Source organism: Plecotus auritus (assembly GCF_963455305.1).
Source record: "Plecotus auritus genome assembly, chromosome: 4".
Lineage (NCBI taxonomy): Eukaryota > Metazoa > Chordata > Mammalia > Chiroptera > Vespertilionidae > Plecotus > Plecotus auritus.
The window spans coordinates 1095379-1121291 of record NC_137775.1 but is presented as its reverse complement, the minus strand read 5'-3'; the positions used below and the strand labels follow the sequence as shown (position 1 = coordinate 1121291).

At 60.2% G+C, this 25913-nt stretch overlaps 1 protein-coding gene and 1 pseudogene across 5 annotated transcripts in view; both read right to left on the bottom strand.

The window, feature by feature from the left end:
- Window positions 1-10077, bottom strand: part of RPS6KA2 (ribosomal protein S6 kinase A2) — a 131485-nt gene extending 121408 nt beyond the window's left edge. For 2 of the 4 annotated variants that reach the window (XM_080664452.1, XM_080664454.1), the window contains exons 1-2: window positions 9620-9965; window positions 7017-7100 (exon numbers count right to left, since the gene is read on the bottom strand). In XM_080664452.1, the coding sequence (XP_080520578.1) occupies window positions 7017-7100; window positions 9620-9682 (147 nt within the window). In that variant the 5' untranslated portion in view covers window positions 9683-9965. Of the gene's footprint in view, window positions 1-7016; window positions 7101-9619; window positions 9966-10061 lie in introns of those variants that run through there. The other 2 variants (XM_080664451.1, XM_080664453.1) reach the window with 2 other exon arrangements.
- Window positions 10078-22430: 12353 nt separating this feature from the next.
- Window positions 22431-25251, bottom strand: LOC308245984 (double-strand-break repair protein rad21 homolog; annotated as a pseudogene). Its single transcript has 3 exons — window positions 25242-25251; window positions 23613-23986; window positions 22431-23389 (listed from the first exon to the last, which is right to left on the bottom strand). The product of its transcript is annotated as a double-strand-break repair protein rad21 homolog (transcript).
- Window positions 25252-25913: the final 662 nt, after the last annotated feature.

Genomic DNA, 25913 nt, shown 5'->3' with positions numbered 1-25913 from the left:
TGCCGTGGGCTGTTCAACAGGAGAGAGCAGGTCAGAAACGTTCACCTTCCTGCCAGCCCACGCTTCACCCCGGACGCCTGGCCTGTCACCGACGCGTGACTGTGTGTCTCTGCCGGGAACATGGAGGGTTTGTCTCGGGGACTCCAGGACGGGCTGGCTGCTGGCCTTGGACTTTGCGTGCATCCCGGGAAACCTCGTCTCTCGGAAGGCAATTGTGCCTGAGAAGTATTTCCAAGTGCATGTGTCCTAGGAGACTAAATGCCTCCTTAACGAAAAACAATTAGCCCACTAATGAGAGCCTCCGATTATTTCCACTCTAACGAACCAGTTACGAAGTTAAACGTGTACTGTTCATTGCTAGTTGAGGAACACCATTTTAAATCACTCCTCTCTGCCTGAAACCTCCCGCAGGGAAACTCAGGGCCTCTACCCTGACTCTGCGGACGCAGCACAACACAGCGTTTTATCAGGAGGGGCCGCAGGCTGCAGGCGACCGAGGCGTGAGCACGGACACGGGGAGGGGGGCACTCTTGTCCCTACAGGCTGGCTGGGCTGAGACGAGTGTGGACGAGGCACACGTGACGTGTGATTGCAGAGTGCTCCGCCACGGACTCACCCCAGCGTGCGGTGGCCGCCCCGAGACCCGCCCCCCTGAGCTTGGGAGCCGAGTGGGGGGCCCAGGGGGGGTCTCCGCGCTGCAGATGCAGTTGAGAGGTACAGGCATCGCCGGCAAACGCACACTAGAACCAAGTGCTCTCGGGGGTGGGCAATGAGCCTGTGATCTGGGTCTGCTTGTGAGCAGACCACCTCCCCCAAGTCTCACAGATCCACCTCATTTCGTTCCTGCAAACCGAGAGGGTGTCACCACCCCCTCCACCGCCGTCCCCGCCAAGTGAGGGGCAGGGGTGTGGGGGCTCCGAGGTGCCCGGGCTCCCCGTGGGGACGCAGCCGGGCCCCGAGCGGGGACGGCAGCGGTCCGTGTGGGCTGCGTGTTGAGGAGGAACGTGACGGTGTGGTGACTGCTCTCAGCCCCCCAGCCGGGACGACGCAGCCCACACAGACGCGGAGACGCAGAGCACTTAACAGGCGTGACACACGCATCCAGACGATGAATCTGACTCATCGCTTAAAAGAGGGGCTGCCAGCCATGGAAAGCTCTGGAGAGACGACGCAGACCATTAGGGGGGAGAAGCTGATCTGAAGCATTTCCACGCGGTGTGAGACTCCAACCGCGTGACAGTCGGGAAAAGACAAAAAAGCAACAATCAAACCTGAAACTCGAGCTGCTTGTGACTCAGCTCCAAGGCCGCTTCCGGTGCTCCTCCCGGGAGAGCCGAGTGCGCCTGCAGGAGGGAGCCTGGACGGTCACGGGTCCACGCAAGCGGACAAGGTTCCGCTCAGGCTGTAGGAACCCGGGCACATTGTCAACAAGAGCCAGGCCATCGGCAAGGTCATCGGCAAGGTCATCGGCAAGGTCATCGGCAAGGTCATCGGCAAGGTCAGAACTGGCCTTGAGCCCGGCAGAGAGCAGGGCAACCAGGTGAACCTGGTCTCACAGGACACCCCTCGGCGGTGCTGGGGCGGGGTCCGCCCACCTGGGGAGGGGGGAGCAGGTGGGAGCCGGCGGAGGGTGGGCCGGAGGAAAACGAGAGGGGCTCACGCAGCAGCTTAGAATCTGGGGGAGGAGGATGGGGGGGCCACACGCCCGCACGTGTCCTTGTCACAGGCCTTCGTGGAGGTGTGGGAGGGAGCCGGGGGCAGGGCAGGACCTGTGGGGCCGCCTGGACAGGCCCCGTGTCTCCTTCCTGAGTCTGAAAGCCTAAAGCAGGTGCTCACTGCACGCTTCTGGAACTACCCCCTCACGGGACCGAGCCCGACCTTGCTCTTCGGGTGTAACGTCATACGGTGCGCTCTGTGGCCTGTGCGACGGCGGGTGAGGGGTGGCTGGGGCTGAGCGGCCCTCGTTACGGGAGCGGAGGGGAGACGGTGCACGCCAGCTGTGCTTGGCACAATCTCGGGAAACGTGTGTTTCAATGGCCCTGGCCGGTGTGGCTCCATGGATAGAGCGTCGGCCTGTGGAGTGAAGGGTCCCAGGTTCGATTCCATCGAGGGCACATGCCCAGGTTGTGGGCTCCACCCCCAGTGTGGGGTGTGCAGGAGGCAGCCGATCCATGGTTCTCTCTCATCATGGATGTTTCTCTCTCCCTCTCCCTCCCTCTCTGAAATCCATAAAAATACATGTTTTTTAAAAAAGATTAAAGGTGTTTCAATGATTCCCTCAAAGACTGTCATGACTCACGCAAACGGCCGCGTCTGTGCGAGGGGGCGAGAGGCTGTTTGTTTCGCTTTTCTTACTTCAAGTATCCGAGGGCCACAGCGGCAGCCTCCCCGCCCCCCGCCCCGGCCCCGTGCACCCACAGGCACCCACAGGCGGCATTTCCACGGAGGAAAACCCACACAGAAAACTCGTAGGTCCTCGCTCACGCCGTGCCCCAGTCCTGAAACTAGAGGAGGAGGTTTTGTTCTCCCCTCATTCAGGGGGCTCCCCGTGCACCCCAACCGCTTCCCTGACACGTGGGACTCAGAGGAAGGAAGCCTGGGGTTGTGGAGGAACTTGATGGTCCTGCGAGGCGACAGGCCTCCCGCCGTGAGTGACCGACGGCGCTGACGCCCTTCCGGATTTTTGTTCCCATAAAAAAGGAAGGACGTTGTATTTTCCTCGGAGTAAAGGAGAGCGAATCCCGGGGACAGGGGTCGGGGGGTCCACGCAGCCCCTGGAGAGGCAGGGCTGGGGTCTCCGCTGCGTGCGGGGAGGACACGTGGGCGGGAGACACCGCATGGGGTGGGGGGGCCGCCCAGGGCCCATCGGTCCCCGTCACCCCATCGCGCCGCCTGAGGCCCGGAGGGAAGGACCCACCTGACGCGTGAGCCCTGGTCCCACCGCAAGCCGCCGCCTGCACGGCCGTCGGGGACAGCGAGCCTGGGAAACAGGTCCTTGGAAAGGCTGTCGTTTGGAACGACTAGCTGGTTCTCTGCTGCGCCCCCTGCGCGCCTTGGCCCCTTCAGTTTCCCCTCCCGAGACACAGAGCGGGGTAGCAGCCCCTCCCAGCGCGGCGTCAGGAAGGACGGGGCGAGAACCGGCATCTCGCGAGCAGGTGGGGTCTATTGCACCACATCAGGTGTCCCCCGGTGGCAGCACAGCGCTGCCCTCCCTGCGGTCCAAACACAGGCGCCCCAAATCCCGAACTCGCCCTTTGGGCTCCGACAGCCGCTGCCGTGCGCTGGGGACAGGGCCTGCAGCCCCCGGGGCGGCTCTGCTTCCGGAGTCAGCCGTGAGCCGGTGGGGAAGGGCCTGCGTGCTCGCTGCACACGCAGGCGGCTGCGGGGCTGGACCCCGCCCTCCGGGAGCTGTGAGGCGTCGCGCCGGACGCTCTGCCAGCTCGGAGGAGTCCTCCCTTCGGTCCGCTGCCTTCTCTCCTTAGGGGACGATGAGACTGTCTGGTGGCCGCACGGGTGGGTGAGAGGTGACACGTGGGACTCTGCAGGGGGCGTGGGCCCAGGGGCTCGGCCTGGCCTGGGAGGCCCCCCTGGGCCGTGACGTTGGCCTGAGGCTCTGAGGCCGACCCTGGGCTGTTCTCCCCTCGTGCAGGGGGCTCCCCGTGCGCCCCAACCTCTTCCCTGGCCTTGCTCCGTGTCTCGCTCCCCCAGGGGCTCAGGCCTCATTCACAAAGTCAGGACGCGGGTCACGGAAGGTCACGGAAGGTCACAGGTGCTCGGGGCACAGAGCCTCCTGCCCAGGACCCTCCCACGGCCCACCGGCCCCGAGGAGGCACCAGGCACCGGGCAGCTGAGCCGCCTCTTCCAGCATCCTCCCTCGCCGGGCAGTGTCTCCCGTCCCCGAGGCGGTCCCCGCGGGCCCTTCCCCGGGGCTGACGTCAGGAGGCGCCGCCCCCCACACCAGGTCTGTGCTGCCACGGACACACCGGGGTCTGTGCTGCCACGGACACACCGGGGTCTGTGCTGCCACGGACACACCGGGGTCTGTGCTGCCACGGACACACCGGGGTCTGTGCTGCCGTGGACACACTGGGGTCCGCGCTGCCACGGACACACCGGGGTCTGTGCTGCCATGGACACACCGGGGTCTCGCCATCGACCCCGAGAAGGCCTTTCAGGACAGGAAACGCCCAGGACCACAGGAAGGAGAGTGGACCACGCAGTGCTGAGACTGGCTTTCCGGACCCGTCTCTGCCGCTGGCAAAGGGGCCTTTCCGAATAAGCACCGCCGGCACGCAGCCCGGAACCGCACACACAAGCCCCCACGCTTTCCACGGCCGTCCCGCGACATCAGCGATGCGCCTACAAGTCCCCCGTGCGCCCGAAAGACCGGGACCGGAGCTTCCATTCCGACGGTGAGAGGTGAGGGTCTGGGGCGGCGTCCACGCCTCGGAAATGGCCCAGCCCCGAACACGCGTCCACCTCCGGCCCTGCTCGTCCCCGTCCCTGAAACTGCACCGCCCCCCGCCCCCCCGCAGGCTAATGAACCCTCCCATGTGGGGTGAGCACCTTGGAGCACAGCTGCCCACACGACCCCCTGCTGCCGATCGGCAGCCCCCGAACGAACAGTCCACACGCCCGTTCTGGCCGCCACCCAGCCGCCTCCTGGGCCGCCTGCTAAACAGCCGTTCATCTGCGCCCGAGAACCAAGGTCCCCGCGAATGCCCAGCGAGTGGCTCTAAGGGGACGGCTGTGCTGGGCTCCTCCGAGACCCGGGCCTCGGGCCTGTCCATCCACAGGGGCCTCCTCAGGCACCTGCTCGGGCAGGTGTGGAGTGAAGCGCCATCTCTCCGGGAAGCCACTGGCTCGATGTTTGCCCTCTCACCCCGTGGGGCCCCCCACCACCACCCCGGGAATGCAGGGCGTGGCCGGGCCAGGGGGTCGTGTGGGCAGGCTCTGCTGCGAACAGGCAGCGGCCGCAGCCCGGGGCCGGGCCAGCTCCATGGCGCTCCGGCTCGGCCACCAACGCTGAAGGGCAGCCGGCGAGGACAGGAGCCTGTGCTCGGCTTAATTTAGCCGACACGGGTGTCCCGTGACCACAGATCCGGTGGCACGGAGCTCAGAATGGGAACTGCTGCGTGTGCATTTAGACTAAGCCAGTGGTCGGCAAACTCCTTAGTCAACAGAGCCAACTATCAACAGCACAACGATTGACATTTCTTTGGAGAGCCACATTTTTTAAACTTAAACTTCTTCTGACGCCACTTCTTCAAAATAGACTCGCCCCAGGCTGTGGTATTTTGTGGAAGAGCCACACTCAAGGGGCCAAAGAGCCGCATGTGGCTCGCGAGCCGCAGTTTGCCGACCACGGGACTAAGCGAAGGGTGGACGGTCTGCAGACCCGGCCGCTCCTGGCCCGCCCTCCGGCCGACGCTGCCCCGCAGCTGGTCTAAAAGCCGACGGACTCGCACAGCTCACAGCCTCCGGTGCCCTGTGGGGCACGGCTGAGCCACGGGGTCACTGTGTCTCCCGACCTGCCTGTCCCTGGCCCGTGGTGCCCGCTGCCTTGAAGGAATTCTTTACCAGCGACAGAAAGACGATCCCTTTCCTGCAGCCTCGACGCAGCTTTGCACTTGGAGTTCTCACGTCCACGCTCCCGCAGACAACGCCGGGCACCACGGCTCCCCGTGACCCCAGCGAGGCCACATGCCCCATTGTCCCCACGGCTCCGGCTCTCTCTGCCTCCACTTCTCTCCCCACAGGACGCCACCCTCCTGGCAGCGTCCAGCTCTGTCTCCACTTGCGGTCCCTCCCTTCTGCAGGCGGCCCGGGCATTGCCATGGGGAGCGGCCCCTGACCCTGAGCCCTCCCGCTGCCCGGGCTGTGCCCGCCGGGCACTCACGCCTCTCCGCTGCTCCTACATCCCCGGGCAGGCGGGGGGCTCCCCCTCAGACCCCCCAGGAGTGAGAGACGTGCCTCTCCTGTGTCCCCTGAGTCCTCACACCTGTGTCCCCCTGAGTCCTCACACCTGTGTGCCCCTGAGTCCTCACACCTGTGTGCCCCTGAGTCCTCACACCTGTGTGCCCCTGAGTCCTCACACCTGTGTGCCCCTGAGTCCTCACACCTGTGTCCCCCTGAGTCCTCACACCTGTGTGCCCTGAGTCCTCACACCTGTGTCCCCCTGAGTCCTCACACCTGTGTCCCCCTGAGTCCTCACACCTGTGTGCCCCTGAGTCCTCACACCTGTGTGCCCCTGAGTCCTCACACCTGTGTGCCCTGAGTCCTCACACCTGTGTCCCCCTGAGTCCTCACACCTGTGTGCCCTGAGTCCTCACACCTGTGTCCCCCTGAGTCCTCACACCTGTGTCCCCCTGAGTCCTCACACCTGTGTGCCCCTGAGTCCTCACACCTGTATCCCCCTGAGTCCTCACACCTGTGTCCCCCTGAGTCCTCACACCTGTGTCCCCCTGAGTCCTCACACCTGTGTCCCCCTGAGTCCTCACACCTGTGTGCCCCTGAGTCCTCACACCTGTGTCCCCCTGAGTCCTCACACCTGTGTACCCTGAGTCCTCACACCTGTGTACCCTGAGTCCTCACACCTGTGTCCCCCTGAGTCCTCACACCTGTGTCCCCCTGAGTCCTCACACCTGTGCTATTAAAACACAGGCCACTCCTCTTTAAAAAGCCTGCGCAGCCCTGGCCGTTTTGGCTCTGTGGATAGAGCGTCGGCCTGTGGGCTGAAGGGTCCCAGATTCGATTCCGATCAAGGGCACATGCCCGGGTTGCGGGCTCGATCCCCAGTAGGGGGCGTGCAGGAGGCAGCCAATCAATGATTCCCTCTCATCATTGATGTTTCTCTCTCTCTCTCTCCCCCTCTCCCTTCCTCTCTGAAATCAATAAAAATATATTTTAAAAAATTAAATAAATAAAAAGGCCGCGCACACCCAGGTAACGACTCAGGGCTGTCACCTTCAACACCCCTCCCGCAAGGCGCCCTGTAATGAAACGCGTGTAGTTACTTCTTCCGCGGCGGCGTCTGCGTCTGCGTCTGCGTCTGCGTCCGTGGTGGGCGCGGAGTCCAGGGCCATGTCCTCCTCGGGGGTCTGGGGAGAGACACACAGGGCGGCCGTCAGCAGGCGGTGTGATGATGAGCAGCGTCGCGCCGGTGCCGACCCAGAGGGCTCACCGGACACCCGTCAGCCTGCGAACCTGGGCGCCCACGCCCTTCCCCTGAGTCACTGCCCCTGAGCGTGCCTCGTGCCCAGATGCCCAGATGCGCCCTCCCCGGGACAGGCCGCAGGGGGGGCAGAGACGGTTAAAGCCACGAGTGCACATGACCAGACTGGCCAATCGGGCTGGATGGGAGCAGCCGGGTGACTGATGCACCTGCCGGCAGGCGGGGCGGCGTGGAGGCACGGGGGCGACGGGGCAGGGTGTGGAAGGCCCCCTTTGCTGGGAGGGCCCCCCACCCCGGCTCCGCTCCGAGGAGGAACTGAATCTGGGGGAGAACTTCTGCAGGGGGCGGTCTCTGCTCGCGGCTCAGGGACCTCGGGCAAATCGCCGGGCCTGAGCCTCCGCTCCCCCACTCTGCAGTCAGGGCTGCAGCAGCACGGACGGCCTGGAGACCTGGCGGGATGCACTGACATCACGCGACACAGCATCCGCCTGGGGGCTCTGCGCTGAGGCCCTCACTCCGGGAGCCCTCGGCATTCCCCCGGGACCCCGCGCTCCAAGGTGTGGCTGCACATCAGCCTCCAGCACTCAACGCCCGCCCTCCAGTGGGGGAGGGGGGGCAGGCAGAGCCGCCCGTCAGCTCGGCTTCGGACGCTTCCGGGGGGCGCGACAGATGCTTAAAGGGGGTGTGTTCACTGCAGGCCCATATCCAGTCCATCTTTAAAAACACGGCCCTGGCCGGTGTGGCTCAGTGCATAGGACGTCGGCCTATGGACTGAAGGGTCCCGGGTTCTGTTCCGGCCAAGGGCGCGTACCTGGACTGCAGGCTCCATCGTTGGCCCTGGTTGGGGCACGTGTGGGAGGCAACCCATCTTTGTGTCTCTCTCGCATCCATGTTTCACTCTGTCCCCCACCCTTTCGCTCTCTCTAAAATAATCCATGGGAAAAGTATCCTTGGGTGAGGATTAACAATAAATAAGGAAATAAGATAAAAACATTAAAACCACCAGCTGCTCTCAAGCTTCCATCAGGGGCAGTCACGCCAGCCCCGAGACCCGGGGAGGTTTCCGGAGCCTCCCCTCACTCCTGCCTCCGTCCCGAGGCCAAGCCTCCCTGTGCAGGGCCTCCCTCCCGGGCCGGCGGCTCCAGGGCCGACGCGGGGCCTGCACCCCAACACACACCGTGCGGAGGGCAGAGGCTTCAGGCAGCACCCAGACACAGCGAGGACCCGACCCCTAACTCAGCGCCTTCCATCCCCTTCAGCAGTGGGCTGAGCGGCCCCTGTGGGTGTCGGGCTCCGTCTAAGGACCCGCTGTCGCCGTCGCTGTCGCCACGCGCAGACAGTCCCCCCAGTGAGGGCCGTGCCGCCTCCCTCCGACGGGGAGCCTCTCCCTCAGCCTGTCACGCCGTCCACCCGGAAGCAGGCTCAGCACGGGCCGCGCTCCCCGCCTCTGCGGAAACCTCCGTGTGTGCCCAGCTATTTGGGGAGCCTGCCCCCCCCAAACAATAGTAAATATAAGCTGGTGACTTCTCCTCTAAAACAGAACCTCTCATTCCGCTTGAAATCATGTTGCGTGACTATGTTAATATAGGGAGTATATACTAGTGCGTGTATAAGCCATTTAAAATAGTAAGAATTAAATGTAGAGGCACGTTGGTGGGTGTAGGAAATAAGGCAAAAGTTAGAGCTGGGATTTTGTGGAGATTCAGCCAGGGACTAAAATTAGCCGTTTTGAAGCGCAGGGGGGTGAGTGGCTGTCGGCAGCACGGGGGGCCTGCCGGGTGATTCGGGTGGTCGGTGTCAGTGACTTCGGGGACCTCTCCTCCTGGAAGCGTGTCTGCTGGCCGTCTGCAATGCACACTGAGCACATCCAATCCCTGGGCAGGCGCCCCCCGCCCCCCCCCCCCGCCCCAGCCAGCGCTGGCCCCGATGCCGCTGATCTGGCCGTCCCGCCCCACCCCGCATCCTCGGCCCCCGCCGCGGCCCCTCTGCACCCGTGAGCCGGCACAGCCTCAGGCCCTGCTCCTTAGGGAACAGCCCCGTCCCTGCCTCTGCCGCCCCCTTCCCTGCAGCAAGAGGAGTTTTCTCCTTCGGGGCCACTTGTTGAGGGAAAACCCAGGATGCGGTAACCGGGCAACACGAGGGCTGAGAGGCGGGCTGAGTGGGCTCCGAGCAACGCTGTCTCCCATTCACTGGTCCACAAACACGTTTGCACCGCACCCCGTGCTGTGAGCGGGTGTGTGCACACGTACGTGGTGTTCACGTGTGTGTCTGTGTATGCACATGCACGTTGGTAACGCAGTGCGCACCTCTGTGCACGCTGAGTACCCGGGTCCCTGCCACAGGCGGCCCCTCGCTGACGCCTGAGCCCGCGGTGGCACACACCCCCGTTGGCTACGGCAGGGTCCTCCCCGACGCTGAGGAGGGACCCCCCTCCTCCGTACGCACCTCGCTCTCCATGGGCTCCACCTCGATCTTCTTCCATAGCTCCAGCAGCTGAGCGATCGGCATGTTGACAAACTTTCCCTCTGGCCGAGTGCTGAGGGGCGGGAGGAGACAGGGGCAGGCGGCTCGGCGGGGCCCAGGACGTCAGAGCTGACGGCAGAGTGGGCCCGCAGGCTGGGGGCCCGGGTGGGCAGCGAGCCTGGGGTCCTCAATATGGCTGAGAGCGGGTGCGTCCTCTCCCGCCACCCCAGGCTCCTGGCCGTGGCCGCGGCCGCTGCTGCTCCCGGCTCCCCGGCTCCCTGCTCCTCCCGGGCGGGCGGCAGGAGGAGGAGAAGGAGCCGCAGCTGGAGACCCTGCTGCGACTTGGTGAGTGCACGCCGGGCTGGCAGCATCCGGTCGGGTCCCTGTCCCTCCCCCCCAGACACCCCCCCCCCCACTATTTTACCTTACTTGGCTCTGAAGGAGGGGTGAGAGTTGGGTCTGAGGATGCTGCTGCCATAGAAACTGCCTAGCAACCAAGGGCTGGGGGAGGGGCGGGAGGAGGGAGGGGCCCTGCTGCAGGCTCGGCCCTTCTCCCTCCCAGAGTGCACGCACACGCACGCACACTCTCTCTCTCACATACACACACACTACATGCTCACACACACACTCTCACACACACACACACACTCACACACACACACACTACATGCTCACACACACATGCTCTCACACACACTTACATGCTCTCACACACACATGCTTACACACAACACATGCACAAATACACACACATTCAGACACACGCATGCACACCCATTCACACACTCATACACACATGTGTGCATAGACATTCACACACACACTCTCTCTCACACACACACACTTACATGCTCACACACACACACTCACACACACACGCTCTCACACACACATGCTTACACATAACACATGCACAAATACACACACATTCAGACACATGCACACCCACTCACACACACATACACATATACACACATTCATACACACACGTGTGAATAGACATTCACACACACACTTACATGCTCACAAACACACACTCTCACACACACACACTTACATGCTCACACACTCTCACACACATGCTTACACACAACACATGCACAAATACACACACATTCAGATACATACATGCACACCCACTCACACACACATACACATATATGCACATTCACACACATGTGCATAGACATTCACACACACACACACACACACACACACACACACACACACCCTCCCTTCCTTTGCCAAGGGCTCCTCTAACCCGCACGACCCCCTTTAGCCCCGCTCAGGAGGGGGCCAGGCAGGAAGGCGAGCGGCCAGGTGCCCCGGAGCCGCTCCCCGTGTCCCCGCTTCGCCGCTGAGGGGCGGCAGGAGCGGCCTCGGCCCGCCCCGCAACCCAAGCATCAGTCCAGCGGCGGGAGGAGCGTGGCCCGAGGCCCGTGGGGGCCGAGGACTGGGAGCCCGGCGGGGGTCTCGTCCCCAGGAGCCGGGCTGGCGGGCAGAGCTCTGGCCTCGGTCCTGGTGCCGGGGCCGCGGCGTCGTTCTCGGGAGGGAGCGTGGACAGGCAGTGCGGGTTAACCCGCCCGCTCCCGACCTGCGAAGGCAGGACCAGGGTTGGGGGAAGGGTCTTCATTCAAACAACGGGACTCAACGCTCACCGGGATCCGGGAAGAGGGCCGCGTGACCGCCGGCTTCCTCCCTTGCCTTCCCACCTAGCGTGGGCTCACACCCACTTCCCAGAGGAGAACACCCAGGCGCCCGGGTGGCAGGCGGGAGGAAGTCCTGGGGGGCTGCCTCATCGGGACGCCCTCTGGGGTCTGACGGGGGGACCCTCAGAGCACAGTTTTCCGGGGAAACTCCCTTTTCTTCTTTTGTCTTCTTCCTCACCCCACGTCTGCCTCACAGTGAAAGGCGTGTGGAGACGCTCTCGCTCCCCAGGGAGCTGCTCTGACCCCTTCGTCCCTCGGGGGGAACAGAGCTCACGGCTAATGCAGCCCCGTTGTTCCTTCTGGCCGGCCTCACGTATGGAGCAAATGCCCTTCACTTTGAGAAAAGCATCTCGGAAAATGGCTTCCTGCCTCCGAACATGATCAATCCCTTTGTCTTTTTCATCTTTATAAAAATCACTCATACACACATCTGCCCTGGCCGGTGTGGCTCAGTGGATAGAGCGTCGGCCTGCGGACTGAAGGGTCCCGGGTTCGATTCCGGTCAAGGGCATGTACCTTGGTTGCAGGCACATACCCAGTAGGGGGTGTGCAGGAGGCGGCTGATCGATGTTTCTCTCTCATCGATGTTTCTAACTCTCTATCCCTCTCCATTCCTCTCTGTAAAAAATTAATAAAAATATATTTTTAAAAAATCACTGAGAAATCTAGTTTATTAGCAAAAACAAAACAAACAAAAACACAAAAAACAACCCACTAAATTTTAAAAAATAGCCAAAATCCCAGATACTTCGTATTTAGAGCAAAAGCAAACCAAAAGGAGAGCTGACTCCACAGGAGAGTCCCCTTTGTGCTGATTTAAGAGCGTCCCTGTGTGGTGGCGGTCGGATGTGAGCAGAGGGGACCGTGGCCACGACAGAAGGTCACCAGGTGGAGAGCCCCCAGCACCCCGCGAGGGGCATGCCGGAAAGCGGGGCCTCGCCCGGGTGACCTTTCCCCCGAGCTTATCACGGTCATGCGGTTTGGGTAGAAACATCAGTGATGAGAGAGAATCACGGATCGCTGCCTCCTGCACGCCCCCCACTGGGGATGGAGCCCGCAACCCGGGCCTGTGCCCCGACCGGGAATTGAACCGCGACCTCCTGGTTCCTAGGTCGACGCTCAGCCCCTGAGCCCCGCCGGCTGGGCTGTAGGTGTAATTTCTTAAGATGAGGTCCCTCTGGAGAAGGGTGGTCCCATCCCACACAACGGGTGTCCTTCTAAGGGGCGGCCCGGCCCTGCCCGCCCGTGCCCTCAGCCTCCGCCGCCCCAGAGGGACGCCCTGCATGTCCCGGTTCAGCACCCAGTTCCTGGTGCTTTGCCAGCGCAGCTGAGAGGGGAGCGGGAACGGGACCGGAATCACGGGGCCTCGGCGGCCGGGCCCCACGTGGCCAGGAGCCGAGGCCCCGGCGAGAGCTGCGTGGAGACCCCGTCTGCAGGTGGCCAGGGCTCCGGCCACCCCGTGTTAGCCGGCGACGGGGACGCGTCAGGCAGCCCACAGAGGTGCCCAGAAACCGCCCTGCCCGGGAGCCCTCGGCAGCCTGGCCCAGAGAGACACAGAGGTAACGGGACCGCGCCCGCCCGTCCCGGGGTCCGCCGGAGCCCCACTTCCACGCCACGGAGTCATGACGGGCAGAGCCGCAGCTGCAGCTGCTTCCCGAGGCGCTGTTCAGCGAAGAGGCTGGGAGCAGAGGGACGCCTCCGTCGGGGAGAGGAGGTCAAAGCTAGGGGTTCGTGAAGGAGGAGCGTGCTGCGTCCTCGCCGCTCGCTGCTGGGAGGTCAGCGTGACCCCGCCTGGTGCCCGGGCCTCCTCCCGCCAGCCAGCGCCCCCCCCCCCCACCTCCCCGCGGGCTGGAAGGGTCTCCCTCTGGGGGAGAAACAGCCGAGCAAATGCCCATCGGTTCTAGACGCCTGAGCCTCAGGCTGGAGACAGAACACACGTACACATACACGCACACACACACGCACACGCGCGCACACACACACGCATGCACCCTTCCGAAGGAGTGAGAATGGTGAAATCTCTCCAGCTCCCTTCTCAGGCGCCCACCTGGCTCGCCAGTAGAACGCTCTCCAGAGCTCAGCACAGTCGGGCGGAAAACTCCCGGGACACCGGCCTTCTGGCCTCACGACCTGCAAGAGGCAGGGCCAGCACGGCGCCCTTTCCCGATGCGGCTCCTGGGCAGCCGCTGTCACCGGCAACTGCCAGGTTTATCTAACTCGGCCTCAACCAGACACGTGTGTCCCAAGACTCCCCTCAGCTTCCCTAAGGGCCCAGTGGTCGGCAAACTGCGGCTCGCGAGCCACATGCGGTTCTTTGGCCCCTTGAGTGTGGCTCTTCCACAAAAGACCACGGCCTGGGCGAGTCTATTTTGAAGAAGTGGCGTTAGAAGAAGTTTAAGTTTAAAAAATGTGGCTCTCAAAAGAAATTTCAATCGTTGTGCTGTTGATATTTGGCTCTGTTGACTAATGAGTTTGCCGACCGCTGCCTAAGGCCAACCACAAGCCCGCCGCCTAATACCACGCACACAGCCGCACTCAGGGGCCAGCCTGGTGTGTCCCACCTGCCGGGCCTCCTCCGAAAGGCGTTAGCATCTGGTGAGCCAGGGGTTTCCACGGGAACTCACGTGGGTAACCACGACCTTCAAGAAAGAGGTTGAACCGGCCGGTGTGGCTCAGTGGTTGAGCATCGACCTAGGAACCAGGAGGTCACGGTTCGATTCCCGGTCGGGGCACAGGCCGGGGTTGTGGGCCCGATCCCCAGCGTGGGACGGGCAGGAGGCAGCCGATCCGTGATTCTCTCTCATCACAGATGTTTCTGTCTCTCTCCCTTCCTCTCTGAAATCAATAAAAATGTGTTTTTTAAAACGTGGGAAGATACCCCCTGGATAGTAAAGGAACAAACGACAGGACTGGCCCCACAGCAGCGACGTCATCGCGTGTGCCTGGTCGGTCTCGGAAGGGGCGCTGAAGCTCTCTCGTGGGACAGGTGACAGGTGAGTGGGAGGCTCAGGTGCAGGCGTCAGTTACCACCCAACCAGCATGGCAGAACCAGAGCTGGCGCCGCCGCCTGGGCGGGCAGGACGTTTGAGGGACAGTGGCCACTGACCTGACCCCCCAGAGCCTCGACCTGACCCCCCGGAGCCCCGACCTGACCCCCCGGAGCCCCGACCTGACCCCTGGAGCCCCGACCTGACCACCCCCTCCCCGGAGCCCCGACCTGACCCCTGGAGCCCCGACCTGACCCCCCCTCTCCGGAGCCCCGACCTGACCCCCCCGGAGCCCCGACCTGACCCCCTCCCCCAGAGCCCCGACCTGACCCCCCCCCCACCCCGGAGCCCCAACCTGACCCCCCGGAGCCCTGACCTGACCCCCCCACCCCGGAGCCCCAACCTGACCCCCCGGAGCCCCGACCTGACCCCCCCACCCCGGAGCCCCAACCTGACCACCCCCCCCTGGAGCCCCGGCCAGGACGAGCGAGAACAGGGACACTTCTGGGCCGGCAGCTCCGGCTCCTGTGGGGGAACTCCCTCCCGGGAAACACGCGTGTCGGCGGTGGGAAACGGCCCTCAGCCTCCGGTCTGCTGCCCATCAGCTTTCGCTGTTGCTTTTCTTTGAAAACAGCCTTTTGTGTCGCGTCTGAACGCCTCCCTCCCACAGCTGCGCCCGCGGCCCGGCGCCCCGCTCGCCTTCTCCTCCTGCGGAACCAGGCGCCTCCCTTCTGGTGGCGTGGACAGCGCTCCTCTGCCTGGCCACCCGGCTGCTCCTGCCGGCCCCTGGCTCGCTCTTCAGAAGTGGCTCCGAATGACCGTGGGAGCCGGAGAGGGCACGGGCTTCTCCGGGCCTCCAGAGCCTGCCAGGACCGCGGTGACCACACGGGACCGGCCCCCGGTCCGGGACACCTGCCCTCGGGGAGGCCCGGGTCTGGCCGGTGCCCCCACGGGAGTCAGGTGATTCACGGGAAGACAGGACTTGGGGTGCCCTGACCTCCTCTCTGTACAAGCTTCCCCTCCCGGGGCCAACGCAAAGGCATAGCCCCTGGCCATGCACTGACCGAGCAGGGACCACGCCCCCCGAAACAAGGGGACAGCGGCAGGTGGGGCGGGCTGGCGAGGGCGAGCTGTCCACTGACCTCGGCCCCTCCCAGGGAGGCCAGCCCCGGGCTCTGCTGAGACCGCCCTCCGTGAACGGTCACACTGTGCCTCTCGGTCCCCCTGTCCCTGTTCTGACCTATTCGTGTCCTCGGGGGTGAGCACAGCCGGTGGGCGAAGCTGCTCCCGCGGGAGCCGGCGGGCCTTCCCCATCACTCCCCAGGGCTGGGTCCATCGCGGCCTGGCCGGTCATCCAGGTCTGCCGAAGCCCTTGTCCCCGCGCCCAGGTGCCCACACGGCCTGGCACCCACACGGCCTGGGCATAACAACCCGAAGAGCAGAGACTGAGCCCCGGCCCGATACGCTGCAGCTGGAGGACCAACAGAAACCGAATACAGGGGCCGTGTGCTCGGGCGTGTCGGGTGGGACTTGGGCATGACCTCGGGGCCGGGGAGGGGCGGGGGGGGTGGGCTTGGCTGTGAAGAGGAGCCTCAGTGGAATGAGCGGGGAACGCAGGAGGACGTGCAGTCGCCTCTCACCACGCGGCCCAGGAAAGCCTCCTGCGGGCAGCACCCGGGCCCGCTCACGTCCGTGTGAGGCGCGCCGCGCTGTGGGGGGGGGGGGGGGTGGCCCCCGCAGATGGACGGCCGCGCGGAGCCTCCCAGCTGCGCTGGCGGAATCCCAGGTGTGGGCTGCTCGGGGCGGGAGTGAGGACGGCGGGGCCTGGAGCAAGCCCGGCAGCAGAGCATGTTCCAGGCGAGCGTCACCCACAGGAGGGCGGGAGCGCTGCGCCCGCGGGTGCTTTCAGCAACGTGGCCGGAAAGATCTGTGCGGCTCAAACACGCTCTCCGCCCGGGCCCGTGCTCTGGGGCGCGGACGTGGCAGCAGCGGAGGCTGACTTGCTGACGGAAATTCAGGAACGTCCCATGTCCTGCTGGGAACACGGAGGCATGTAGACATGTGTGTTCTACAAAACATCCCTTCAGTTGTCCTGTGACTCCAGCCGAAACGCACGGTAGTTTACCGCTAACGGGAATTAACAAGGATTTACCGCTAAACAAGCAAAGAATAAAAACAGCAGGGGCAGTTCCTGCTCCATGAGAGGCAGCAGCTCCGCCAGGGGCCGCCGTGGAGGGCAGAGGGCGGGACGGGAAGCGCACGCCAGTCTGTAGGTGTGTGTGTGCCAGCAGCTCCACGAGTCACTGCAGAAGAGGCCCGTGGTCTTACCATAGTATTTAATCAGGGGACTCGGCAATTTGGGGGAAAAACAGTTAAAGATCTCCCATCCCAAATACACAAAATCAGGGATAGTTAAAATCTTTATTGCAAAATATGAAATCACAACAAGAAGAAAACATAGGTCGCTGTTGATCGGACTTGTTTGGGGAGTCACTTTTTTTTTTTAAATTTTTTTAAAATATATTTTATTGATATTTTACAGAGAGGAAGGGAGAGGAATAGAGAGCTAGAAACATCGATCAGCTGCCTCCTGCACACCCCCCACTGGGGATGTGCCCGCAACCAAGGTACATGCCCTTGACCGGAATCGAACCCGGGACCCTTCAGTCCGCAGGCTGACGCTCTATCCACTGAGCCACACCGGTTTCGGCGGGGAGTCACTTATTAAACATAAGAACTGGACCAAGTCCCAACGGCACAGACTAGCAGATCTGTCTGTGTAAACGTTAGACGGCGTGTCACACTCCGCGGCGGACAGTCAAGCGCTGCGACCATCGTTCTCACAGCCCACGTCCCGCTGCGGGCTGACGCGCTGGACAGGCCCAGCTTCCCGACCATGAACGGGTCTGCGAGCTTCCCTTTCGCTTCTGCTGAGAAACCAGCTGCCTTTCCCCTCTTGGGGCGCGGGGGAGGGGGGAGGGGGGCCTTCTAGCCGAGAAGGCAGAGCTCCAGCGTGGATTTCCTCTGTGTGGGTGACACGTGTGCTGTTTCCCGCTCCGTGTAACGAGCCATCTGTCCAACACGATGTCAAGGACAGAGACGCCTGTGACCGGGGAACTCCTAGGTATGTTGGAGTTCATGCTGCTGAAGGTGACTGAGTGTCTGAGCTGCATGTTCTGAGACACGAGGAGGCGACGCAGGTTGGACACAGGACCCAGGCAGCCCGCGGTGACCCGGTTACACGCACAGTGAGACCTGACATCGCCGCGGTCTGCGAGAGACAGGCGCGGACATCACTGTGTGGCCTTGAGAACATCTCCCGGGGAACTGAAAGCAGAACCAAACAGCTCGACTCATTCAGACAAGGGCGGGGGGAGGGCAGAGTGGTACAGGAGGTTCACACGGTAACACCAGAGGCAGGGATGGAGGAGGCTCACACGGTAACATGTGTGAGCAGGGACGGAGGGGATGTGGCACTGTCCTGGGCCCGGCTGCGTGCGCAGTGCCCCCGCTCGGACCTGCGACGCTGAGTCCACACGGGACTTGGCGACCTTCGTACCAGTGACCTGCGTGGTGTCCGCACGCTCACACCTGGTGCTTCCTGCCACCTGCTCCTCTTCCACCTGGAATCAGAGGCCGTGAGAACAGGGACCGGCCTCCTGGCCACTCCGATGAGTGTTTATTGTTACAACGTGAGCCCCGCTTCCTGGCGGGGTCCTCCCACCTCCTCTCCGCGGGGCGGGGCTCGGTCCAAGGGCCGGCGGGGCTCAGGCCGGGGCGCGGCGCACCGGACGGCGGGGGCAGGAGGCGGCGTCACGGGCTGACGGGCTTGTGGCTGGACCCCGTCTGGTCCGGAGCGGGAAGCGGAGGGAGGAGAGGGTTTGACTGTATCCACAGGGATGGTGCTCCGGGTCAAGTAAATGGCATTTTTTTAAAGAAAAGACAACGTTTGTTTTCATCTTTTAACCGACCAACCCCCTGAGAGTGATAAGCATGGACCCCGAAGGCTCGGGGGGCACTGGAGCAGGCGGGGGGCACCGGAGCTGGCGGGGTGCACTGGAGCAGGCGGGGGGCACCGGAGCTGGCGGGGTGCACTGGAGCAGGCTGGGGGGGCACCCGAGCGGGCGGGTTGGGCGGAGAGCGGCCATGTGGCGTGTTTCTTGTGCTGGGACTGTCAGCCGAGTCACGCTATGGTGCTGCTGACCATTGGAGCCGGCCGGGACGCGCCGGGGCGGCCTCACCCCGCCCTTACATGGGAAGGTGTGGGAAACACCGTGTGGCGGGCTGTTTGAACCCTCACCCGGTGAGCGAGAGCCCTTCCCGTTGGCTTTTAGAGAGAGGGAAGCAGCGGAGGGCAGAGAGGGGAACATCAATGTGTGAGAGACACACGACTGGTGGCCTCCCACACGCACCCCAACGGGGGGTGGAGGGTTGAAGCCGCACCCCAGGTACCTGCCCTTGACCGGGACCGAACCCGAGACCCTGTGGTCCGTGGCCGATGCTCTACCAGGGGTCCTCAGACTTTCCAAACAGGGGGCCAGTTCCCTGTCCCTCAGACCGTCGGAGGGCCGGACTATAGTTTTAAAAAAAAACTATAAACAAATTCCTATGCGCACTGCGGGCCCGGGACGCGTCGGCTGCTAAGCAGGACAGGCAGCGGCACGCGGCGGGCCGGATACATGTCCTTGGCGGGCCGCATGTGGCCCGCGGGCCGTAGTTTGAGGACCCCTGCAACCGCTAAGCACACGGGCCAGGGAGCCACACGGTGTTTAAATGTGAAGCCAGGGGCCTGGGTCTCACCTCCCGTTTCCCTGCGGGCTGAGGCCTGGATCGGCCGGGACCCTGGGCTCCGGCGCAGGACGGGGGGGGGGGGCAGGGAAGCGAGCCCGAGCCCGTCCCCAGTGCAGGCACAGCGGGGCTCACTGCTCCTGTCCCAGCACGGGGTCCTGTCTTACTGCCTGCCCGTCCCTGCGCGCAGCCTTGACGGGGGTGTGGCCCCAAGGGGGGGCCGGGGGTGTGGCCCCAAGGAGAGGTTTCCATGGAGGTGACGCCGCCCTCGGCTCTGGTCACACAATCGCGGGCGGAACGCCCACGGAGCAGGACAGCGTGCCTGACGCCCCGAGGCGCTGGCGGCTCTGTGCACACTCAGCCGCCGCCTGGGCTGAAACCACGGAGACGGCGAGGGCAGACGCTCCTCGGGGAATGGAAGATGCCGACAGAGAGGAGGGACACGTGGGTCCCAGCAACGAGGGGGACCCTACTTCCGGGGGGCCTCCCCCTGCACAGCACGGTGCGAGGCCCTGGCCCACTGCCCCGTCAGAGGGCCCTTCGCACCCCGTCCCCTCCGACGGCAGGAAGGCCGCCGGCACTGAGGCCTGAGCATTCAGGGCCCGGCTCCCGGCAGGCGGCACCCAGGCAGGCGGGCCTTGAAAGGTGTCGTCCCAGCTTCGCCCTCCAGGCTGAAGGGGCCCAGGGCTGGCCGCGGCCGTGGCCTCCGTGGGTAAGGAGGCGCGCCCCTCACTCAGCTCACGCCCGGACGGCGGCTGCGGGCTGGCAGCGGGACAGGCGCGGAGGGAGCAGACAGCACGGGCTGCATCTCCGCCGCGTTCCCCTCTCTGCGAGGAGGAGGGGACAAAGGCGGCACCACCACCCTCCTGCCCCACGAACACGCTCGCTCAGGTGTTTATGGCGTTCCCAGCCGGGGGGTCCCCGAGAGCAGCCTGTGCCCCAGGTCTCAGCTGGCTTTCACCGCCCTCGGTGCGGGTGCACGGGACCCCCGTCCCCAGGGGCCTGGGCAGCGGCCACCGTAGCCCCGGGGGCACCGAGCACGCAGAGGCTCACGCCATCCAGCCAACGGGGTGCTTCGTGCAAAGCCTCGGCGTAAAGAGCCGTCTGCCCCGAAGTGGCCCCCCACTCCCCCGTTCTCTGCAGGGACCGGGCCCAAGGGACAGGGTGATAAAGGCTCAGCCCCAAAGTGAAAGTGGGGGCTGTTGGCCGTGGGCAGGAAGTGGCGACACCCCAGCTCGGCTCCGAGGCACCCGCTGTCTGCACAGAAGCGGGGGGAGCATCGCCCTGAAGCAGAGGCTGCTGCTCATTCAGCCTCGCTCACCGTCACAGCAACGTACCGACAGGGAGCGGCCCCGCGGGCGCTCACACAGGTTCCGACGCCCAGCAGCCTCGCTGCGCCCTGAGCAGGTGGCTGAGCATCCGGCCCGTCTCCGGGAACCGGGGCAGGGGTCGCGGCCGCGGGCTTGTCGTGAGAATTAAGTAAGATCTTGCGTGTGAAGCACCGGGACAGGACGTAGGCACGTGCCATGCTATGACGAAGCAGAAAACGTACAGCGTGGCCGGTTCACTAGAATCCTCCAGCTTGGACTAGCCCGTAGGGAGGGGCTGCGTGTCCTAAGTCCTACACAGAAGACGGAAGAGAACAGGAGGCTAGGAAGCCTGATTCACAGAGGGAATGGCCTGGGGCTTCCCCTGATGGACCAGGGGCGGGTTCCTTTGTTCCGGGGAGAAGCCAGGCGGCGGGGACAGCCTCTGCGGGAGGACGGAGACCAGCCCGCGCCACAGGAGCTGAGTGGGAGCCCTGATCAAACTGTACCTGAAGGCGAGGTTCTCAATTACTCGGGCCAATAATACCCCTTTTTTTTTGTATTTTTAATATATTTTTAAAAATCTTTATTATTTTATTTTTTTACAGCTTATAACACAACTTTTATTAGAAAAGTTATACATAACACAGCATCAACTATTTTCAAGAACAATATTAAACCCAATAAAGCAACAAAAACCAGACTAACAAAATGTGTAACAAGAAACGAATGACCTTTCTATAATCCAACATTCAATTATCTACAATGTCTTTTCACAAAGGGAGAAAAATCAATGGTTTACAGGCACATCATATTGAAAATAAAGATGCAATAGCAATTTTAAACAATTACCATTCTCAAGAAAACGAATCATCAAAACAGTGATTACGCGTTCACAAATTTAAAACATTTCACTTAATTTTTAAATTACTGTGTATACACTGAAGTCTGGGTTTCAAAAGCGATTTTTTTCCCCCACAAAAGTGCCACCACTTAAGCTAGAACTCTCTGTAATTTTCCCCTAAAAGTTAAGACATTTTGATAATGATAAGTCACATAATTTCTGGTGCTAGATGTTCTGTTAATTATAAAACCTTTATTGGATTTTTTCTTCACTTAAATTATAGGAAACTGGATACAGGATTTCTGTTGCAAAGCTATTAAAGTTCCAAACACAGAGTGTACAGTGTTGGAAAAAGAGGTCAGTAATAAAACTTACAATAAATATCAGAGAAGCCATTAGTTTTTACAGCATTGTCTGCTGAAAGGTTAAGTCAACCAGGTATACGATTTCCCATCCGTCTTGTCCTTTCAGTTGGCATAGCAATTTCTATTTTCATGATCTGAATACTTCCATATACCTAAACATCTTTTTAAAACTTTGGTTTTTAGCTCCTGGAAAATTATAAATGTTTAAATTCATTCTACTCTAACAGTCTATTTCTGCTCATTTTAGAGCCTCACTAAAACAACAGATTTCAGGATAGTAAGGCTCATTAAAATGATTCATGGAATGCTTTTAAAAGAGTCCTATCCTTTTGTAACGGAAGGGGATGAGTTACAACACAATTTCACACACCCCTTGGTCATAATGGAATTACACTTTACCTGTCTCAGGACACTCTGCTTTGGGCACCACCCCAAAAAACGTGGTTACCAAGAAGACTGCCAGTGTGACTGATGGGAAAAGACAATTTCTCAGGTTCACACCCTAGTTCAGACATTTCTCCTGACAAGTTGTCCTTTCCGATGCAGTAATGGAGAACAAATACAAAAATCCTGACTTTTGACCGCTATTCCACATGATTGCATGCGCCAATATTGCACACAATATATTCTGAACTGTTTCATCTTGGGTGCTTGTTTTCCCCATCAGGACACAATCCCTACAAGCAGTTTCCCTTAAAGATGAAACTGATCAATTTAAAATACTGGAAAAAAATGAAGAAAAATGCAGAGACTTTGTACAGACAAAAATCTGAATGTCTTAAAGGGTTCTGTGTGCCCTACACCTGGGGGCAATTTTCACACACTAGGGAAAGGAACAGTAGCTACCACGCTTCTAAGCTGCTCAAATAATGTGGAACCTTGGTCCAGGTGTTGCGATGATGTCACTGTGTGCTTCTTCCGGTGTCAGCGCCATAGCTTGCTGCTTTGTAAGAACCAAGAAGCTGTAGAATTCTGCTGCAGCTTGCTTTCCCTTTGTGTTTCGACATAACTCAAGCGAACTGATAGAGCTACAGCTCCAGTTTTAGCAACAGCTCGCTGAAGTCCTCCTCCTCCTCTTCTCCTTTCTCCTTCTCTTTCTCCTTCTCTTTCTCCTTCTCTTTCTCCGGGAGAAGCTCTAACTCTGGAATTAATTGACCGATATTTGGCGGCTCTTCTGGGGGCAGTTCTACAGGAGGTATTTCCATCTGCTCTACTTGCTGAGGAGGGATCACAGGCTCTGGGTCGATTTGTCCTGCTTTTCGCTTAACTCCCTGAGGTGGTGGTGGTGGGGGGCGGGGGGGCATGGCTGACTCATCCACATTTGCTCTGCTGGTCTCCATCACTGACTCCTGGAGGCGGCTTGGCTCTCCCGAAATGGGCTCACCGGTAACAACATCGCGTTGCTGCTGCTGCTGTTGCTGGTCCTCTCTGGGAACCTCTGGATTTTCAAATTCTTTGAAGAATTCATCCAAGTTATCAGCCTCTCCTCCTTTCCTCCTTTTTTTCTAAGATCTTCTGGAACTAGAGGTGTAAGACAGCGTGTAAAGAGCTTCTGTTATTCCACAAAGGCTGGGCAGGTGAAGAGAAGAGCTTTTCCACGCCCCCTGTCTCTTTCCACGTCATCAGTTTCTTGGTGGGTGGTGCCAGACCCAAAGTTGTAACAATGTCAGAATAATCACTAAGCTGGGCTCTAATGGTCTTACTATCCAACGCTTAGACACTGTCAACAATTAACTTCCTCTTTCTTTGTTTCTTTTTTTTTTTTAAGTATTTTATTGATTTTTTTACAGAGAGGAAGGGAGAGGGATAGAGTTAGAAACATCGATGAGAGAGAAACATTGATCAGCTGCCTCCTGCACACCTCCCACTGGGGATGTGCCTGCAACCCAGGTACATGCCCTTGACCGGAATCGAACCTGGGACCTTTCAGTCTGCAGACCGGCGCTCTATCCACTGAGCCAAACTGGTCAGGTTTCTTTGTTTCTTTGACAGTGATACCGATAGGTTCCAAAGCAAAGGCTTCTTCCTCATTTGGAACAAGTGTTGTTTGATCAGTCGTAGTTGGCATTGGTTCGGCAGGACCCACTGCATCGGGACCATCAGGCCCACCAGCCACTGACACATTATCATCCTCATCCATATCATCATGTGCAGGCTGTTCTGGCAACATAACCCCCGTCTCCGAAAGGGCAGGAGGATCATCAAAGATACCGCCATCGTTATTACTAATGAGCTTGTCATCTAATATGCCACCGTCCTTTCCTTCTCCGAAGTTGTCATCCTTGTATTGGTCTTCTTATTCTAAATGGTTAATTTTCTCATTCAGATTGCTGGTGCTCTGCTCAGGCTCTAACACAGGGGTGGGCAAACTTTTTTGACTCGAGGGCCACAATGGGTTCTTAAACTGGACCGGAGGGCCGGAACAAAAGCATGGATGGAGTGTTTGTGTGAACTAATATAAATTCAAAGTAAACATCATTACATAAAAGGGTACAGTCTTTTTTTTTTTATTTCAATAGTTTTATTCATTTCAAACATTTTAACAAGAAGAATGTAAACACTAATTATTATAATTTGAAACTTCAAAAAATGGAGGAATCATAGCACAATAACATACCTTATATTGAAGATGGCAAAGGCAAAATAAAATTGCCTAACAAAGGAAAGGTACAAAAGCCTTTCAAATTAAACTTAAATATAATAAAATAATTTAAAACTAAAACAAATAGAAAAGAACAAAATGTGTAAACAGTAAATTAAACATTTTCTTTAGTGCAACTTCCAAATTATGCCCGGGACGTAGATGTAGATGGCAATGTAGACTGGGTTGAAAGGTTTTTGGTCTTTAAAACATCAACTTCAGTGGGAACAGTGTTGTTGGTCTCCTTTTTAGCTACTGCTCTGATCCTGTGTTCTCCAGGGGCGTGTCTCCCTACGTCTACACATTCCCAGGGTGATGTCGGGGGACGCGTCCGCGGGCATTACAAGGAGCCTCTGGAAGCTGGAGAGGTTGTTCCTTCTACTGAATGGGGGATATAAATCCGCCCACTCAGAAGAAGGAGCTGCGGCCGTGTTTCCCGGCGTTGCCATGTTAACACTGCTGCTGGTGAAGGAGCGGAGGGGAGAGCAAGAGAACCCTCTGCTCTTTCGGCTCCACGGGCCGGATAGAACAGCCGAACGGGCCGGATCCGGCCCGCGGGCCGTCGTTTGCCCACGGCTGGCGTAGAACATTGTTCTGGTTGACTACGAAACAGGAGAAAATCTTGCTCTCCGCCGGGAGTCGGGCGGGCTGGGTGGCCTGGGAGGGGAAAAGGGTCGGGGAAGGGGTGGGGAAGGGGGTGCCCTGTGAGGTCTAGCTTCGCAGCAGCCCCCGCCGCCGCCGCCTCCTTTCCGATTCACTCAAACAAACCAAAATCGTTATTGTTGAAAGTACTACATATGTCCCCTTTTCCCCCACTGACCCCCTCCAGCCCACCCCCGCCCCCGCCCCCCACCCCCACCCTATTGTCCGTGTCCATGGGTTATGCACATGTGCATGCAAGGTCTTTGGTTGATCACCTCCCACCCACCCACCCTCCCCTGCCTTCCCTCTGAGATTCCGTACTCCATTCCATGCTCCCATGCCTCTGGATTCATCAGTTTATTTTGTTCATTAGATCCCACACATGAGTGAGATCATGGGACACTTGTCTTTCTCTGACTGGCTTATTTCACTTAGCACAGTACTCTCCAGGCCCCTCCATGCTGTCTCAGAGGGTTAGAGGTCCTTCTTCTTTACTGCTCCATAGTATTCCACGGTGTAAACGTACCACGGCTTTTTATCCACTCGTCTATGATGGCACTTGGGCTGTTTCTGGATCTTAGCTATTGTACATTGTGCTGCTGTGAGCACAGGGGTGCATACAGTCTTCTGATTGGTGCTTCGGGTTTCTTAGGATATAGTCCTAAAAGTGGGATCCCTGGGTCGGATGGCAGTTCCATATTTAGTTTTTTGAGGAAACTCCATACCATTCTCCGCAGTGGCTGCCCCAGTCTGCATTCCCACCAGCAGTGCACGAGGGCTCCTTCCATGTGTAAAGATACCTCCCATGTTTGTCACTTATGACTGTAAGGACCCTATGTGACAAGCACGTGTGTAGATCCTGTTCCCGTGAACACACGTGTTTGCGTTCACTTTGGTGAAACGCATTAGAAGGTGGAGGGACTGCCTGTGGGTGTGATCACAGATCATCGTCACCGAGCTCTAGTCCCTCCCGTGGGTGCCTTCCCCACCGGG